At 36.2% G+C, this 18,805-nt stretch overlaps 1 protein-coding gene across 50 annotated transcripts in view; it reads right to left on the reverse strand.

The window, feature by feature from the left end:
* The window catches only part of RBM26 (RNA binding motif protein 26), a 99,041-nt gene that overhangs the window by 45,661 nt on the left and 34,575 nt on the right, over positions 1–18,805 (reverse strand). For 29 of the 50 annotated variants that reach the window (XM_086330147.1, XM_086330139.1, XM_086330136.1 and 26 more), the window contains exons 2-8: positions 10,276–10,394; positions 9,527–9,663; positions 4,859–4,947; positions 3,962–4,179; positions 1,988–2,248; positions 989–1,228; positions 191–361 (exon numbers count right to left, since the gene is read on the reverse strand). In XM_086330147.1, coding sequence (XP_086186273.1) covers positions 191–361; positions 989–1,228; positions 1,988–2,018 — 442 coding nt within the window. In that variant the 5' untranslated portion in view covers positions 2,019–2,248; positions 3,962–4,179; positions 4,859–4,947; positions 9,527–9,663; positions 10,276–10,394. Of the gene's footprint in view, positions 1–190; positions 362–988; positions 1,229–1,987; positions 2,249–3,961; positions 4,180–4,858; positions 4,948–9,526; positions 9,664–10,275; positions 10,395–11,469; positions 11,554–18,805 lie in introns of all 50 variants that reach the window. The other 21 variants (XM_086330145.1, XM_086330142.1, XM_086330127.1 and 18 more) reach the window with 2 other exon arrangements.

The raw sequence follows: 18,805 nt of genomic DNA on the forward strand, positions 1-18,805 counted from the left end.
CGTTTTTTAAAAATCGTAACTGAGGACTTATATTTAATGTACATTTACCATGTCTACATTTTATTCCATAAAATTTTAGTGAGAATAGACCTGATAGAGCAATTCACTCTCTACATATTTTTAAATCCCTCACCTAAAACTCTTCTCCAAACTATATTACATTATTAATATAGAAAGGCTAAAACTGCACCTGCAGTAAAAAGAGAGGGTGGAGCAGGAGGTGGCTGGTGATGAATGCCAGTTGTTACTACAGTAGGAACAGAGCTGGTTGCAGAGTTTGGGGGAGCATCCATGCCAGATGGTTGCAAAGGAGGAAGTGGAGGTGGTGGTCCTGTCAAAACCAAAGAATAAGAAATATCATCTGGAAGCAAACAAATAAAATAAGTTATTGTATATCCAAACATGATATGCTCATTTATCAAATAATAGTATCTATAAAAATCAAGCTCTTACAACTGAAATAGTTTTCAAGGGTAAAATATCCATTTAATGCATTTCAAAACAGGTTTGTCTTAAGCTCTAAAGGACTATAGACAGCTGGGATTCATTAGGGACGTACATAATTCAGGGTCACCCTAAACCACAGTAAACCACGGGTTTGGCTGTGCCACGCCATGCTAAGTCGCTTCTGACTCTTTGCGACCCTATGAACCATAGTCTGCCAGCTCCTCTGTCCATGGGACTCTCCAGGCGATAAAACCGGAGTGGGTTGCCATGACCTCCTCCAAGGGATCTTCCCAACCCAGGGATCGAACCCGCGTCTCTTATGTCTCCTGCATTGGCAGGCGAGTTCTTTACCGCTAGCGCCACCTGGTAGCCCATTAGCCTACAAAATATATTCCGAATGGGAGTATCTTACTCTTAATTTCTAGCAGGCATATATAGGATTACTATAGATACTTCTAACAAAGGCAAGCATCAAACTATTAATTTTTATAAAAGACTATGAATGGGCAGATAATAAGTATAGGCAAACATATTTCCTCACCTGTGACAGGTGGCAGACTGGGTGGTAATGGGCCTGGCGGTGGCACAGGGGGTCTCAGATTCACAGGTGGGGGTGTAAGAATTGGTGGCGGTGGAGGGAGTCCAGGAGGAGGTGGTCCTTCAACAACAGGAGGCTGTGCTGGGAAAGGCAGCATACCAGGAAGATTGACATCTTCTACAACTACTGGGTCACTTCCATGATCAAAAGGGCACATGTCTCCTCTCATACAGAAACCCTTTTCTGTGAGGAAAAATAGAAAGAACTATGAAAAGTGCTGGACAAACATTTTCTCTAAGTCAACAAAAGTAAGATATTTAAAAATTGGAATATTTTTAACATTGGGCAAGTATAAATAACCATAAGAACTACCTACCAATTTCCAGTAATATAAAACCCTCATTAAGTGATAATATAGCTAACATACACATTAAAAAATGTACCACCAAATTAACATGAGTATTCCTAGCTAGCAAACTGATGTAAAATAGGTATTTGTCTTATTTTTATCATTAGAAACATTTCCTTTATTTAAATCTCTCACTTAAAACTTTAAGGATACTGCAACTACAGCTTTAATACAATTTACAAAATTTTTACAGTAAAACCTTAAGAGTCTTCAGTTCATTTATAAGTCTTATATAGGTGATACATTTCTAGATTTTACTTACGCTAATAACCCTGATTTTTAAGTAAGTTTTGTCAAGAACGTTTCAGTCGCCAACTTCCTGATAAATAACTCAGTAGATATTCCTCTTTGGTAAATTCCAAAAATATGTTAAGACTTAAGTGCAAATAAACACAATCTTTAAATTGATATTAGTCGGTGGTGACTAATGAAGACTTTAGTAACATACTGAGGAATTCATGAAGTACCTAAAATTAATTTCCCACTATTTCCAAAAGATTAAGTATTTGAGTAACTGTGTACAACCTAAAATTACAGAATTTACTCAGCTGAAAATATTAATTCATACTTCATGAAATGGTTGACAGGCTTACCATCATAGTCTCTACACCGTTTCTTTGGCATTGGTGGTCTTACGTATGAATTATGGTCCACCTGGTCTTCATGAAATTCAGACCAACTTTCGGTAGTGTTATTACCATGATGAGTAGGAGCAATTACTGTAATAGTGCTGCTCAAAGTAGGTACAGGGTAGTGGCCAGATGAAATATTAGGTACCGAAGAGACTGGAGTATAATTGTTTTCTAACGGATCTGCTCTATCCAGGTCATATTTAGGTTTTACCAGATCCCTTTCTGCAACAAAATATAAATGACTTGAAAAACTACACTCGATTAAAAACAACAACAAAGTCCCAAATTTAATAGATATTTTTGCTAAACATAAAAAAAAGTTCAAATTTTACACAATCCTCCTTTTAAAAACAACTCAATATATAAACAATGTTTCAAGAAAAGTTATTTCTTTTTGTTATGACCTAAACTAAAAAGCCACACATAAAGTTGCTGTACTTAATGAGATTTTTCTTGGAGTTTTATTCATAGAAGAGAGATTTTTTTATTTTCTTCATTGAAATCTTAGTATGTAAAACTTTAGCCAATAAAACCAAATATGCAATACAAGTACAGTTATTTTTTCTGTGATGAACATTTAGTTTTTATCCATTAACAGGGCCTAACAGGGCTTTATACAGTGAACACTGCTGAAGATGAGAATGGATACTCAAAGAGGAAGGAAAAGGACTTCATAATAGATACAAACAAATTAACTGGGCCAAGAAAAGAAAATTTACCATGGAAAGAGAAAAGATATTAAGGAGATCAGTTAAGTGAAGTAATGTGGAGAAAGGCCTAGAACACCTAGATGATAGGAAAAAAACTCTTAAGAACAGAGTAACAGAGAAATACTGGGATTATTAAAAAAAAGTCATGATTTTCTAAAGACTAAAAAGTAATACACAATAAAGGTCACAAGGGGAGTATAAATCTAAGCTTGAGTAAAGGTGTTTTACTCTAAGGTGTTAAGCTGTTTTATTGCCTGCAACAAAGTCCTTTCAGTAATACACACTGAAGGAAAAATTATACACGTTGAAAATGACACACTCTTACAAACTCACACATCTGAAATGAAACTCTGTTTTCATAGTTTTGAGGTCTAAGTGATAAACAAAACTGAAGATATTTAAAAGATACAATTTAACAAATTTTGATCTATGAATATACCTATGAAACCAAACATCACAACTACAGTAAGGTATATATTGTACATACTCATCATCCCCCCAAAGTATCCTTGTTCTCCTTAATGATCCATCCCTCCTTTACTTCATCCCAGGCAACCACTGAATTGTTTCCTATCTATGATGACAGATTAGTGTGCATTTTCTAAAATTTTATCTCCCTCCCTCTATCATATACACACTCTGTTTTCTGTGTGGCTTCTTTCAATCAGCATGATTATTCTGAGATTCATTTATTTTGTTGCATGTATCAATAGTTTTTTTTCCTTTTTATCCATTCTATGGGTGTACCACAATTTGTTTATCCATTCACTTGCTGATGGACTGTTTCCAGCTTTTGGTTATAACAAATGAAGCTGCCATGATCATCTGTTTATGTCTCTGTTCGGAAATACACTTTTATTTCTCTGGAAGTAAACACTCAGGAGTGGAATGGGTCATTAGTAGATACAGGATTAACATTTTTAAGACACTGTTGAAGTGTTTTCCAAAGCGTTCCAGCTTATTTCCAATCCTCACCAACTCTGAGTAAAGCTAGTCTTTTTAATTTCAATCATTCTGACGGGTATGCAGTAATACATTGTGGTTGTAATTTGTATAAAATAAAAGTTTCAAAAGAAATTTTTAAATCGTTATTCGGACATATAAAATACAGCAAGATAGAAAAAATAAAGATAATACTGACAAAACAATTTTTAAAACCTTCAAATACAAAATGTTTTTCACAATAAAAGTGCCAGGCAAAATATACCCATATGTGATTATTTACCCCTGCTTCGTGTCCTGCTCCTGCTTCTAGTCCTGCTTCTATCCCTATCTCTGTCACGAAGCCTCTCTTTACTCCAACTTCGACTCCGACTCCTGCTGTAACTGCGACTTCGCCCTCGTCTTCTGTTGTATCGGTCTCTGTATGAATCTCTTCGAGGAGGGTTTCGATCATAATCTCTTTTGCGAGAACGATCATCTTTTTTCCTCTCATCACGACTTCTAAAGAAATATATGAACTTTTTTATTGAAAATATTCAAGTGGATACAGGAAAAACTCTAATCAAATGCAAAAGTTCTGGTTTATTCTTGTAACATCATGATTCTTTATTCCATTTTACGAATACAAACATAGGAGACTCAGAAAACTGAAAAACTTAACATGATCTGCTTAAGCACTCTAAAAGCCCTTCACAGTACCCACCCGCACCCCCCCACCAAAAAAAAACCCAACTCTTTCAAAGTCTTAATCATATACACACAGGCATCTATACATACGTCCTATAGTATATTCTGTCTTGCACAGTCTCATAATTATAGGAAAGTATCACAGGCACTGCACTCTAAATGCTTTTGAAGCTTTAATGGGAAAAATAATTTATTCATTCTAAAGGAAAGCTTTGGGTAAAAAAGGTCTCAGAGTAAGACTTCACTGGAATTGAAGTTAGGAATAAAAATAGTAACAATAACTAACATATGCCAAGCACTGTTCTAAACCTCACTTTCAGTACCTTCAAATCTCACCTAGTTATTCTTGATAGAAAAGGATCGAGTTACTACTTTCCCACACTAATAAATCAGTAGATAATACTTGCCCCTATGTAAAGGAAAATCAAGTCTAAATATTCATATAAAGAAAAGCAATGTCTAAAAATTAAACATGGTTCAAAGAATCAATCACCTATTTTCTCTATATCGGGAGCTTGACTGAGGAGGACTGTGATTTAGCCTTCTAGAAAACTTCTTCTCTCGCTCTTCCTCCTTTGTGATCTGATAAACAAAGAAAAAAGTATATAAGTTTAATAAAAGTTATTCCTTGCCATGTTACTGCTTCAATGACTTAGCTGGTATTAAAATATACGGGAAAGATTGAAGGCCAAAGGAGAAGTGGGTGGCAGCTGATGAGATGGTTGGATAGCATCTCTGACTCAATGGACATTCACTTCAGTTCAGTTGCTCAGTCATGTCTGACTCTTTGTGGCCCCATGAACCACAGCACACCAGGCCTCCCTGTCCATCACCAACTCCCAGAGTCCACCCAAACCCATGTCCATTGTGTTGGTGATGCCATCCAATCATCTCATCCTCTGTTGTTCCCTTCTCCTCCTGCCCTGAACCTTTCCCAGCATCAGGGTCTTTTCAAATGAATCAGCTCTCCGCATCAGGTGGCCAAAGTATTGGAATTTCAGCTTCAACATCAGTCCTTCCAATGAACACCCAGGACTGATCTCCTTTAGGATGGACTGGTTGGATCTCCTTGCAGTCCAAGGGACTTTCAAGAGTCTTCTCCAACACCACAGTCCAAAAGCATCAATTCTTCTGTGCTTTCTTTATAGTCCAACTCTCACATCCATACATGACTACTGGAAAAACCATAGCCTTGACTAGACATGAATTTGATCAAACCCTAGGAGATAGTGAAGTACAGAGAAGCCTAGCGTGCTGCAGTCCATGGGGTCACAAAGAGTCAGACATGACTTAGCGACTGAACAACAACAACAAAATACAAGAGCAATATAGTCTTCTTCTGAAAGCATTCAAACAAAATAAATTTCTCTTCTAAGTACAATTAACAATAAAAGGCTTGCTGAAAGTTAAAGTGAATAGTAAAGAAATTCATAAATGTTTATCTTAGTTAACAGTAGTGACAAAAACGTTTTAAGCAAGTGTCCTCACTTTACAGGCTTCCCAGGTGGCACTAGTGGTAAAGAATCCACCTGCCAATACAGGAGACAAAAGAGATGCAGGTCTGATCCCTGAGCTCGGAAGATCTCCTGGAGGAGGGCATGGCAACCCACTCCAGTATTTTTGCCTGGAGAATCCCGTGGACAGAGGAGCCTGGCAGACTAAGGTCTACAGGGTCACAAAGTGTCAGACATGACTGAAGCGACTAAGCACACACACATATCCTAATTTTAACATAATTACTAGAAAGCCAATTTTATTCCTTCTCATGAATTTGGTCTGGCACCAAACACATCAGGGGTTTTAAAGGAGAATGCAATAGAATTAACCAAGTCACAGAGAAAGAAAATGCTTGAGAAAATAATACATGTGAAAACAGTTCTCTAGTTTATCCTAGCAGTATGACAGCTATATAGTCCTCTTCCTACAACCCATATTATACAATTAATAGAAAGCAGTCCTTAAACACATTCCCATGATCAGTGCTACTTTCCCTACACCAGTTTTCCATGCTGCCCAAAAAAACTGGTTCCACAGGACATTAAGAGATGTTATTAGAGACAAAAGGATTTATTTAGAGGATAAACAAATTGAGAAAGTATTAAACATGAGCCTCTATAAATATGATAAGGCTCAAGATTTTTAATAAAAACCCTAAGATATTCTGATGCAGATAAGTCTACAAGATAGCATAAAAACAAATAAATAAATGTAATAGCATAAACATGTCCAGGTTTATGCCAGTTGTTTCAGCATCCCTTTGGGTAAAATCCTCTCACTGTCAAGTACCCCTGAATGAGAAAGTAACTGAAATCCTATCAACAGACCAAACTCTGAGAAACAATGCTTAAAAGCCTTCTTATAACAATTTGCTTTTTTTTTTCTTTCTTTAAGTACTTTGTTCAACTCTTCCTATCCATTTCAACCCTCCACTTAGAAAATAAAACAAACCAAAACCTCCTGTTGCACTTTTCCCTTCTATTTGCTTCCATGCACTCTTGTAAGTAATCTATGTTGACAGATAGCCATATTCTATGGCACTTGCCCAACTGGGAACTTTTAAAACATCCACAGCATTTAAAACACAGACTGCCATCCTGACATTTCAGTTCTGAAAGACGAGGGATAAATATCCTTCACAACTGGTCAAAACAACTATGGTGAAATATTATTATACCAACAGATGTAAGACTAAGGCTTCAACATTAATTCATCAATGGGTAAAATTTAAATGAATTATTGTATATCTCTATGTTGCATAAGCAGTTGCCAAGACAATACCTACTATCCCATTTTTCCTCACTAATGTTCTAGAACCCCTGTACTATTAGGTACAAAGCATGAAGTTATAATAATTTCTGGTCTTCCCCAGCGGATAAAAGTAATGGGGGTGTTTTATGTATGTGTGTGAGAAACTACATATATGTACATGTGTGTAAATGCATTCAGACACAGAGATAAAAATACATTTGAGAATTATTACATAATACACAGCAAATATATTACTACATAATAAATATATATTATTTATATAATCTGGACAAAAAAACAGGGTATCAGGTGAAAGAACCAAAGGTCACGATTAAACCACATCACCCACCACTTAACATCCTCAACAATAATTGCAGCTATCGTTTACTGAGAACCTACTTTGAGCCACATACTCTGCCAAGTGTTCACAGACCTTATTTCACTATTCCTCACAATAACCCTATAATATTTCCATTTCACAGCTGAGTAAAGGTTGGAAAAGTAGTATTTTCAAGGTCACAAAACAGTGGCCAGGAAAGGCAAAAATTTAACCAAGATTTGTTTAACCTAAAACTAGACTAACCATGGACATATTATATTATAGCTTGTCAACAATTATTTTTAAAATTACAATCTTTAACATCAAACTAAGGAAATCTGAATTAGTATATGATTATTATACAAGAGTGGTAAACTTGTACAAAAGGTAAAAACTTCAAAAATTCTTAAAGCATAAGTTATTTCTATTGCCCTGTGAAGGCCCTTTTATTTGACTACCTTAAAAATAGTCCCTTGCAAAATGCATGTAAGGCAGAAACAAGCAGATCTACTAACAACTGGGTTATTTTCCTAGAACACAGATAGTAGGAGCCCATACCTGTAAGATACTAGGCACAAAAGAGTTCAAAGCACACCTGAGACTGTTATCTTTGAAAGGGCTGCTGGAGACTTCCCTAATGGCGCAGTGGATAAGAATTCGCCTGCTACTGCAGGGAATATGCGTTTGATCCCTGGTGCAGGAAGATTCCACATGCTGCAAAGCAGCTAAGCCCACGTGCCACAACCACTGAGCTTGAGCTCTAGAGCCCAAGATTGACAACTACTGAGCCTGTGTGCCACAACTACTGAAGCCCACACGCTTAGGGCCTGGGCTCTGCAACGAGAAGCCACCACAATGAGAAGCCTGTGTACCGCAACCAAGAGTAGCCTGTGCTTGTCGCAACTAAAGAAAGCCCCTGTAAGGCAACAAAACACCCAGCGTGGCCAAAGAAATAAACGGAAAGGGCTGCTGACAAGGGAAGCCCTTGGGTGACATCTGCAACTATGACTTCTGGAAAGTTCCCATCATTCCCTAATAATAACAGTTCACTATGCCTGAACTGCAGATGGTGACTGCAGCCATGAAATTAAAAGATGCTTGCTCCTTGGCAGAAAAGCTATGACCAACCTAGACAGCATATTAAAAAGCAGAGATATTACTTTGCCAACAAAGGTCCATCTAGTCAAAGCTATGGTCTTTCCAGTCGTCATGTATGGATATGAAGAGTTGGACTATAAAGAAAACTGAGCACCAAAGAATTGATGCTTTTGAACTGTAGTGTTGGAGAAGACTCTTGAGAGTCCCTTGGACTACAAGGAGATCCATCCAGTCCATCCTAAAGGAAATCAGTCCTGAATATTTCTTGGAAGGACTGATGCTGAAGCTGAAACTCCTATACTTTGGCCGCCTGATGCAAAGAACTGATTCATTTGAAAAGACCCTGATGCTAGGAAAGATTGAAGGTGGGAGGAGAAGGGGACGAGAGGATGAGATGGTTGGATGGTATCACTGACTCAAAGGACATGAGTTTGAGTAAGCTCCGGAGTTGGTGATGGACAGGGAAGCCTAGTGTGCTGCAGTCCATGGGATCACAAAGAGTCAGATACAATTGAGCGACTGAACTGGATTGATGCCTGAACGGTCTGGATAAACAACGGTCTGGATAAACAACGTGGATTGTGCTAAACATCTGCTTTCCTCTTCAGAGTTTGGAAGTTTCGTAAATCCTAGGCTGAAGGTGGCCATGTAAGCAGTCCTAAATAAAAACCCTGGGCACTGTGTCTCTAAGGAGCTTTCCTGGTTCACACGTGTTGTCACTACACATTAAGTGCATCCTATTTGACTCCACTGGAAGAAACCTCTGCAAATTTGTTCCTAACCCAGACTTTGCATGATACACTTTTTTCCCTTTGCAGATTTTGCTTTATATCCTTTCACTGTAAGATATAGCCATGACAATGACTATATCCTGAGTCTGTTAATCAAACCTGGAGGTGGTCCTGAGGACTCCAACACAGGTACAAAAAATAAAACTCAATTTAACTACTCCAAATATGTTTTTAAAGAACACAAAAGTTTAACACAAATTCTTACCTCTTCTTTTTTTATATCTTTTTCCTGGTGCTGAAAAAATTCTACCTTTAAGCTTCCTGATGATGGCTGCTCTGGAGGAGGTAGATAACTCTTTGTATTCACAGCATCAAAAAGTTTTTCCACAAATATCTGTGTCTCTAACAATAAAACAAAACCAGCACAGATTAACAGATTTCCTAATTATTCTCCACTTCTTCACATCAGACTTCAGTATGATGAAATATATCTTGATTTTTACAAATCTAAAACTTATACTAAGACCAACAGCTTCCCAACCAGTGTGCTATGGTACAAGTCCCATAGTAATACGGATTCAGTCAATTCTCAGGATGCTGAGGACTAGAATGAATGACCGGAGCCTGTGGGTCAGTCACCACCAGCCATCACTAGTCTCCATGTACCCTGCCTAGGGTGCCAAACAGAAATATTATCATTACCTAGTTCCCGGCAAAGTGAAAAAAGTTGAGAAGCACTGTGCTAGACAAAATCAGTAGTAGGTTCCTAAACAGTACTATCTTTCAGTCATTTTCTTAATCTTTTAAGGAAAAATAGCAGCATTCTTTAAGAATGAGCACAGGATGTTAACAGAAAAAAAAAAAGATTTCCATTATAAATAAGCCATGAATAAAACCACTAATTATACTGTCTGTTCAACTTCATTACAGTTACAGCCTGTCTCTTACCAAACTCCTTTAACACTCTCTGAATCTTAAGTTATCAAAGCAATATTTTGAAAGCAAAGATCTTACCTTTTTGAAGAAATACATCCAGCTGATCAATACATAATGCCTTTAACTCTTTTTCACTTTTGTCTTTCTTTACCAAAGCGAGAACATACTTTGCCAGGGCTGATGGATCTGCATCACAGCTGAAGAAAAGAGCAATGTTGAAGGAAATTTAGCCATAAACAACTGCATACTCTATAAGTTCCAATTACAAACTAAGTCAGCATGATAGTTAAACAAGTTAATATATGTAAGCATCATCTAATTCACAGAAAGCAATGATGAACTAGAAGTTTTTCTCCCTCATATTAATATATTTTACACATTACATATAGTCATCATTCAGTATCCTACCAAACATACACTAATACATGTACTAAAGATTCAGAAAGTTCTATTATTTAAAAAAAAAAAAAGAAGTTACAACAAATTATGGACAATACCAAAATGTCAAAAACTAATAAGCAATGTGGTACCAATAAAAATACCAAGAGGCTATTCTCTTCCCAACAAGGTAAATAACTGTCAAACAATATCTGGAAAAGAGGACAATAAAGGGAAACTTGAAAACATACCACACAATATATACTTTTAATGAAACAAAAGAAAGTTTATAAACAGACCCAAATACATATAGAAATACAGATTTTATAAAGATGATATCCAAATCAAGGAAGAGATGAACTACAAAATAAATGACACTGAGAAAACTTGGCAGTTATTTTTCTAAAAAATTAAGTTGGACCCATAATTTATTCCATATACCACAGTAAAAACATGAAACCATTACAAGTATTAGAAGAAAACAAGAAAAAGTTTTACAACTCTGGAGTAATGAACACTTTCTGAATTGCATTGCAAAAGGGTAGTTTGATTATATTAATACAAATAAAAGCAAAAACTTAGGAGTGTAAAGAAGCCTTAAATGAAATACTAAACAGAAAAACAATAAACGAGTAAAAATACAACCTCATCCATCCATAAGAGAAATTCAAACTTAAACTATATTGAAGTATCATTTTTCTGTTACAAAGTTAAGAAAATCTAAATATATGAAAATATATCCTAGAGGCAAGACTAAGGGGAAAACAACCCGTTTTCATACATTATGGCTGCTGAGAGGAACTCAGTAGATACTAGAGTACGGCATATCAAGGTTACAAATACAACTGACCCAGCAATTCTATTTCAGTGAATAAACTTTACAGATATACTTACATGTTCAAAATGACTTGTGTACAAGGTATTCAGTGTCACACTGATTATAAAATAAAAAATCTGCAACTGTCCATTTACAGAGGACTGGAAAAAGAAAATATACTAAGTCTACACAAGGGAATGGCATACAACAAAAGGACAAAAAAGAATGGGGGAGTTTTCATGTCATGGAGAAACCTATCAATTTGTTACATTTAAAAAGCGAGATAGAAAAAATCTGTATAGTATATTACCATGTGTGGGGAGAAAAGGAGATTATACATTTGGATTATATATTATGTCTGAATAATGGAGTATGTATAAGTATAAACTATGCTTGCCCGTTGATTGGGATGGAGAGTAGGAAGTTAGTGAAAATGAAACAGGGTCAGGAGAGAAAGTTTCTGATGCCCAAACCATGCCCATCGAATTTTTAAAAAGCAGGTAACTGTTTTTCAACTAAGCTAAAGTTGTTACGTATTTAATTCACGATCATTTTCCAAGTTAGGGTGAATAAAATCATAGCAACAGCTAATAAGCACTAACATTTACCGAACCCTTATTTGAGCCATGAACTATGTTCCATACTTTACACTCTGTATTTAGCTCTCATTTTACTGAGGAAACAGAGGCTCAGGAAAAAACTAGGCAAACTACTTCAGACTACATGTTAGTAACAGAACCAAGATTTAAACCTGAACTTCTTACTCTAAAGTCCACTCTCTCAACACTACAGCCCCCAACTGCATTGTTTCTTATAGCGATCTACCCAGAAACCAGACCTCCAATTTACTTACTGCTACAAACTTCTAGTTACAGCCACCAATTTACTTTTTAGCCATCCTAGCAAAAAGCCCCTACAATGCCTCTCTACACACTTAGCTGCTGTCCAAGGCATAGTTCCTCTAATTTATTCCCTCCTGTGCTCTTCCCCTGAGTCCATTATTTCAATAAACCTCTGAATTCCTCAGCCCCATTTGCCTTTCTACTATTTTTCTATGCCACCAACTTACCAAAAACCCATCTCAGAACCCACTCCACCCCCAGGTTAGATTTCACTTCCTAGCTTGGGTTAATTTCATGCCAGCAACATAAACAATGTTCAGTAAATTGTATTTTCAAAGGACAGATGACACAAAAAGACTTACCAATCATGGCTTAAAAAAAAAAGACAAATACATTAGGGAATTACAGTGGGGAGAGATAGTGACTACAAACGAGGGGGAGAGGTAGGATAACTTAGTTCATTTGAGGAAAAACATGATACATTAGAAAAGACCCTGATGCTGGGAAAGACTGAAGGCAGGAGAAGGGGACGACAGAGGATGAGATGGCTGGATGGCATCACTGACTCAACAGACATGAGTTTGAGCAAGCTCCGGGAGATGGTGAAAGACAGGGAAGGATTTTAGCCTGGCGTGCTAAAATCCATGGGGTCACAAAGAGTCGGATCCAACTAAGTGAATGAACAACACAACGATACATGACATCCTTCAATTTATTTTTATTGCTCTTTATTGTTAGCAATCTTAACTCTAACAATAATAAACACAAAATATAATTCCACAAGTTCTACTAAAAGTTCAAATACTAAGAGTATTAATAAAGAACCTATATACATTAAAGTTAGAAAACTATAATACATATACCAAAAAGTCTTAATTCCTATACATACCTGGAATGTAACAGTTCTACAGAAGTATAGCAGTAACACATCACTGAATCAAAAAGCACATCTTAAAGACAGTGGACAACTCTGGGTGCACAGTAGTAACACTTATGGAAAATGTGACTGCAAGTGAATCAACAGGTCTAATACAACCATCTGCAATTTTGCTTCATTTATTTTATAAAAGCTGTACAAGTCTGATACAGTATCAGAATTGAGAACTGCTCTATTAAGGAACCAGTACATTTATGATATGCTGTGAAGACTCCCTACAGTACATGGCTCTGGTGACTGTCCAAACTTTTCAGTCTTCCCTTCAAAAGGCAGAGCCAAATTCCCTACCCTTTGGAGAGTAGGCTCAATTTAGTGCCTTGCTTCTAAACAATCAGAACATGGCAGAAGTGACAGTGTCTGACTTCTGAGGTCAGACATCATCTAGGTCATAAAAGACACAATGGCATACTCTTTGTTCTTTTTCTGGAATCATTTATTCTACAGAAATCAGCTGCTATGCTTCAAGGATACTCAAGCAGGTATGGAGAGTACCATGTGGCTATGAAATGAGGACCCCCCAGGGTGGACTGAGGTCTCTCGCCAGTAGCCACATGTTAATGAACATGGAAGCCGATTCTACAGCCCCAGTGGAACCTTGAAAAGACTGCAGCACTGACCAACAACTTGAGCACAATCTCACGAGAGACTACATAGCTAACCTGCTCCAAATTTCTGACCCACAGGAATGACACATGTCATGAGATGATTAATGTCTGCTGTGCTACTAAGCTAAGTTTAGGTTATCTGTTAGTAATCCCAAATCCACTTTTCTCATAGATCTATTTCCATTTATTCACAAAGACTTGAAGTGGATTACAACCTAAATAGAAAGAAAAAAAATTCATTTCAATGGTACATGAGATTTTTAAGCACTTTCTCTTTGAAATTTAATATACTTATTTGAACCAACCATTTTAAAAATGCAGACAAAATGACTTGTGGTAAGTTAATTTTTTCATGTTTACCATAATGAGCATGAAAGTACTTAAATCTGTGATGAAATAAGCATGAAGAAATGGGACAATAACCTCACGCTGTACCTACAGACACACTTATACTGGCAATCTGGTAACTGCACGAGAGACCATGAAATGATACTTATTCATGTTGCTGCTGCTGCTGCTAAGTCACTTCAGTTGTGTCCGACTCTGTGCGACCCCATGGACGGCAGCCCACCAGGCTTCATGTTAGGTAACCTGAATAAGCACCATCAACTAAACCTTAACCTAACGAGGCATCAAGCTAAACACACTTTAGTTTACCAGAAATTACTGTGGTAAAATATATATATATATTATACTATCACTATCTTATACTGTTTTATTGCAACTGCTGTTAATGAACAAATTCAGAGTCTCTACACTGAGTCCAATGCTATAATTTGACTATTGGTTTGATAGCTGTGGCGAATTTTTAGTTTAATAATGACCTTTCTAATAACTGTCACTTCACATTTCTCTTAGCCAAACATCAAATCTATTTCATTTCCTCCATTATTTTTTAAACAGGACACTATTAAGTGAATTAAAATGTTAGCAGTGAAAACTGTGGAGAAAGATTTTTTAGATTATAGTCTAGACTACAGTTTTATAAAACAGCAAGATAGAATTCCTGAATTTTTGCTCAAAATCTTTTATTAGAAGCAATTCAAATCAAATCAAGATCTAAGAAGTCACAACAATCATAATGAATCAACAACCATACAAAAAAAATGCAAAACACTTAAAACGGTCTGAAAGGCAGATTACTTTTTAAAATGTTAAGACTGCAAATTACATAGTAGAAGTAAGGTTTACAATTTCACATTTAACAGCAAAACAGGAAATATGTATTTGGGAGGTAATTTTTCTTAAGTCCTATAGGAAGCCATTTCATATTTATTTCAACACTTTTAAAAACAAAAGAAGGTATGTACTTACAAATTACAGCTAAGTAAAAAATAATCTGAACACAGAAGTTTAATATACCAGAATGTCATGGGTCAGGGACAAAAGGCAAACAATGTGCTCTTGTTACTATTTGTCTTAATTAAAAGTACCACTGCTACTTCATCTGAGCATAGAGCAATAATAACCTACTATGCAAAATTAATGAAGTAAAAATATTTAAATTATGAATCAAAAGAAAACTATATTCTGATAGTAACGGGTAAGTTATTTTTAAAAACTGTGTCCATGGTAAGCAAAGACTGTTCATGAGGTACTTTACCAGTTGCTGCTACTGACAATAGGTTTGTGATTTGAATGACACTATATCTTGTCAGAGCCAGTCTACCCTCTGCTATACTACCAGTATTCTGGAAGCATGTGAAAGAAAAGTGGGGCTAAAATCGTTCAGATTAGGGAAAGACAAAAAAAGAATCACATTTTGAAAATGTTAAGGACAAAGCAATAATACTGAAACAGTGATAAAATTCATTTCTACTTAGAAACAGGCTGAATTTCCATGAAGTTTCGTAAGTACTTCTAAGACCAGCAAAAACATAATCTGCCAATAAAGTATAATTCTGACCACAGAGCGCTCCAACTTCAATCTTCTGTGTGTCTGCTGTGGGGAAGGAGTCAGGGAGGGGCGAAGGGGAGGGCAGCACGTAAAACACAAAACAAGAAACTACAAAACAGCACTGAGGAGTGGGAGATGAAAGGGAGCAACCGTGTACTTTAACTGATAAAAGCCAAATGAGATAACGTGTGAAATGAAGGAAAACAGATCATCAAGATGGGATGACACCAACTGAGAACTGAGACCTCGAGAGGAACAGTGTCGCTCTCCGTGCAGCAGGGAGTGCCACTGCTTCCCCCACTTCTAGGCGCCGCGTTTTCTAAGTGTATAAACAAACACAAGCATTCTTAGAAACTGACCAGGATGGAAATGTGTATCATCATCAGATAGCTTGCTAGAGATTCTTGGCCTGGAAAACTGAAATGTCAGAGTGAACTTGGTAGGTTTTCAAATAATTGAAGGGCTATCACAAAGAAGGAGGATCACCTTTATTCAATACATCCTCCATGGGATATAATTAGAACCAGTAAGTGGAAGCAAGAGATTCTGGTTTAAAATAGAGACGGAATTTTTTAATAATCAAAGGCCTCCCAAAGGCTGAATAAACTGCCTGTAAGAAAGTGAATTCTCTATCATTAGAAAGGTTTCAAGCCTAAGTTCAACAGCCCCTGGCAGACAAGCACTAAATTAATTAGATAGTAAATCCCTCACAAACCTCAAAGAGTGTAATCCTTAGGTTTAATTTGTTCATGGGGTATTGTGTAGATATATAAAAAGATAATACAGCATTCTTTTCAAATCTATAAAAATGAGTAGCAACTTTATACTACACTATAGATAAAATATAAACTATAAAATATAGTTTCATCAAAAATATATCAAAATCCAAAAATACAACTTCTTACTCATATATGTAGCCTCTGCATCTAACACAGTAACTAAGACAATACTGAAAGAAAGAGAAAAAGAGAATACACGTACAAATTTCACTAGATTATTAGCTCACTTGTCAGGGCCCTTTCTTTTCCATTTTTATAAAGTTCTGAGAATAAAACTTTAGTTTATTGATTATCTTCTAACAGCATATTCACCTTTCAAAAATATTTAATAAGCACCTAAAATGTCAGGTACTATTCTAGAATCCTGGGGATACAAATTTGAAAACCATAAAGTTCCTATCCTTACAGAATTTATTTCACTGGAGATGAAGGGAGCACACAGACCATACATACATACAAACAAGGCATTTTCAAGTAGACAAGAGTTCTGAAGAGAAAAAATGCAAGGTAAGGGAATACAGGGCTTCCCTGCTAGCTCAGAGGTAAAGAATCCACCTGCCAATGCAGGAAAAGGATATGGCAACCCATTTCAGTATTTCAGCCTGGAAAATCCTATGGACAGAGGGGCCTGGCAGCATAGTCCATGGGGTCCCAAAGAGTCAGACATGACTTAGTGACTAAACAACAATAAGGGAATAAAGTACAGAAAAGGAGTGAAGGGGGAAAAGAGAAAGAAAAGGGAAGGAGAAGGAATGAATGAGTAGATCCTAGGTAAGATTATCAGGGAAGGGTATTTAAACACGGATCTGAAGTTAGATAGGGAACAGAACATAGTATAAGCAAGCTTTTTTGGCTTTCTAGAAAAAAATCCTTCTTCTAGAAAAAAGAAGGAATCCAACAGGAAAGACCTCAGGTGGGAATCTACTTGACACACAGCGGACAGGAGTCCAGTAGGATGGAGCAAAGTGAGCATTCACAAACATTTGGATCTCTCACTTTTGTAAGGATTTAAAATTAACATCGGACCACTATGAAGTCATTCAAATCAATGATTTTAAAGGCATAAAAACAAAACTTTAGCAATCTCTGAATACACTCTGTTAAGGATATAAATAATAATAATGCCCCTGAAAAGCATGGGGTGAACATCTAAGAGGCTCATTCTCCTCCAGCTGTATCTGGGCAGGGGACTAAATACATCTGGGCATGTACTAAATAAGCTGGAAAAGCCAAAGCAATGCAAAAGATCAAATTTTTAATAAAATCTCAAAAGAACTTTATTTTCTTAAGAAAGACTTCAAAAAACACGAATCAACAGTCACTTTGCTATATAGCAGGGACTGGCACAGCACACAACACTGTAAATCAACTATACATTTTTAAAAAAGAACCCAAATATAAAGGCTCTAATTAATCCTAACATCATCATATTAGCTTTTATTTTGTAATTAATACTTTCGAAATAGTAATGAGACAGTAAAGTGAAAAAATACTGTACTGCAGTACAATATTTCAAAGAGTAGTTGGTTTCGTTTTCTTCAAGTTTCTTGGAGGCTTTAGAAATTCAGTGGAAGGTAACTGATGAAATGTAACCCAAGCTTCCATTTTCAGTAATCTTGAGAAGGAGGAACTGGAGGTGGCAGTGGGAATTAAAAATTAAATTTAAATATGTTAACTCAGTAACTTTAGAACACGGATATACACCCACGTCTGTTCCTACCAAATTTTCACTTTATATTCAAGAAAAATATCTAATTTGCATCAAAGTCATGCAACTATATTCTGTACTTCAAATTACTCTTTTAAAAACCCAAATTCCACTGCAACAGACTATATACATCGAAAAATTCGATTACCATAGTTTATTATACAGCTTCATCCAATTCAAATAAAGAGGGAAAATAGATTATTTGCATGTAGTAATTAGTTACAGGAAAGGTTACTCATTTAGAATTATTACATGCCCACTTCATTCTACAAAATAATATGAACATCACAGCAAGCATATATATCTAAACATGATCCATCCATGACTATCACACATACCACTTATCATCACTGGTAAAAACTTATCAGAAAACATGCAATTATAATGCTGAAAACTACTTAGTTAGTTCCTTCATTCTTTCATATTACCCTCAAGAAATGGCAGGAATGCCTCCTTACCTTGAGAGCAGTGGTTCTCAAATTTTTGGTCTCAGAATCCTTTTACACTTTACGCATTAGAGAGAACCCAGAAGAGCTTTTACTAAAAATGATTCTATATGCCATTATTTATCATAATAAAATTTAAAACTGAAAAAAATTCTACATTATTTAGCTTAAAATAACTAAATAGACCCATTACAATTTA

The sequence above is a fragment of the Bos grunniens genome, chromosome 12 (genome assembly GCF_055505025.1).
Source record: "Bos grunniens cultivar Pamir isolate PY7600 chromosome 12, Bosgru_T2T1.0, whole genome shotgun sequence".
Taxonomy (NCBI): domain Eukaryota; kingdom Metazoa; phylum Chordata; class Mammalia; order Artiodactyla; family Bovidae; genus Bos; species Bos grunniens.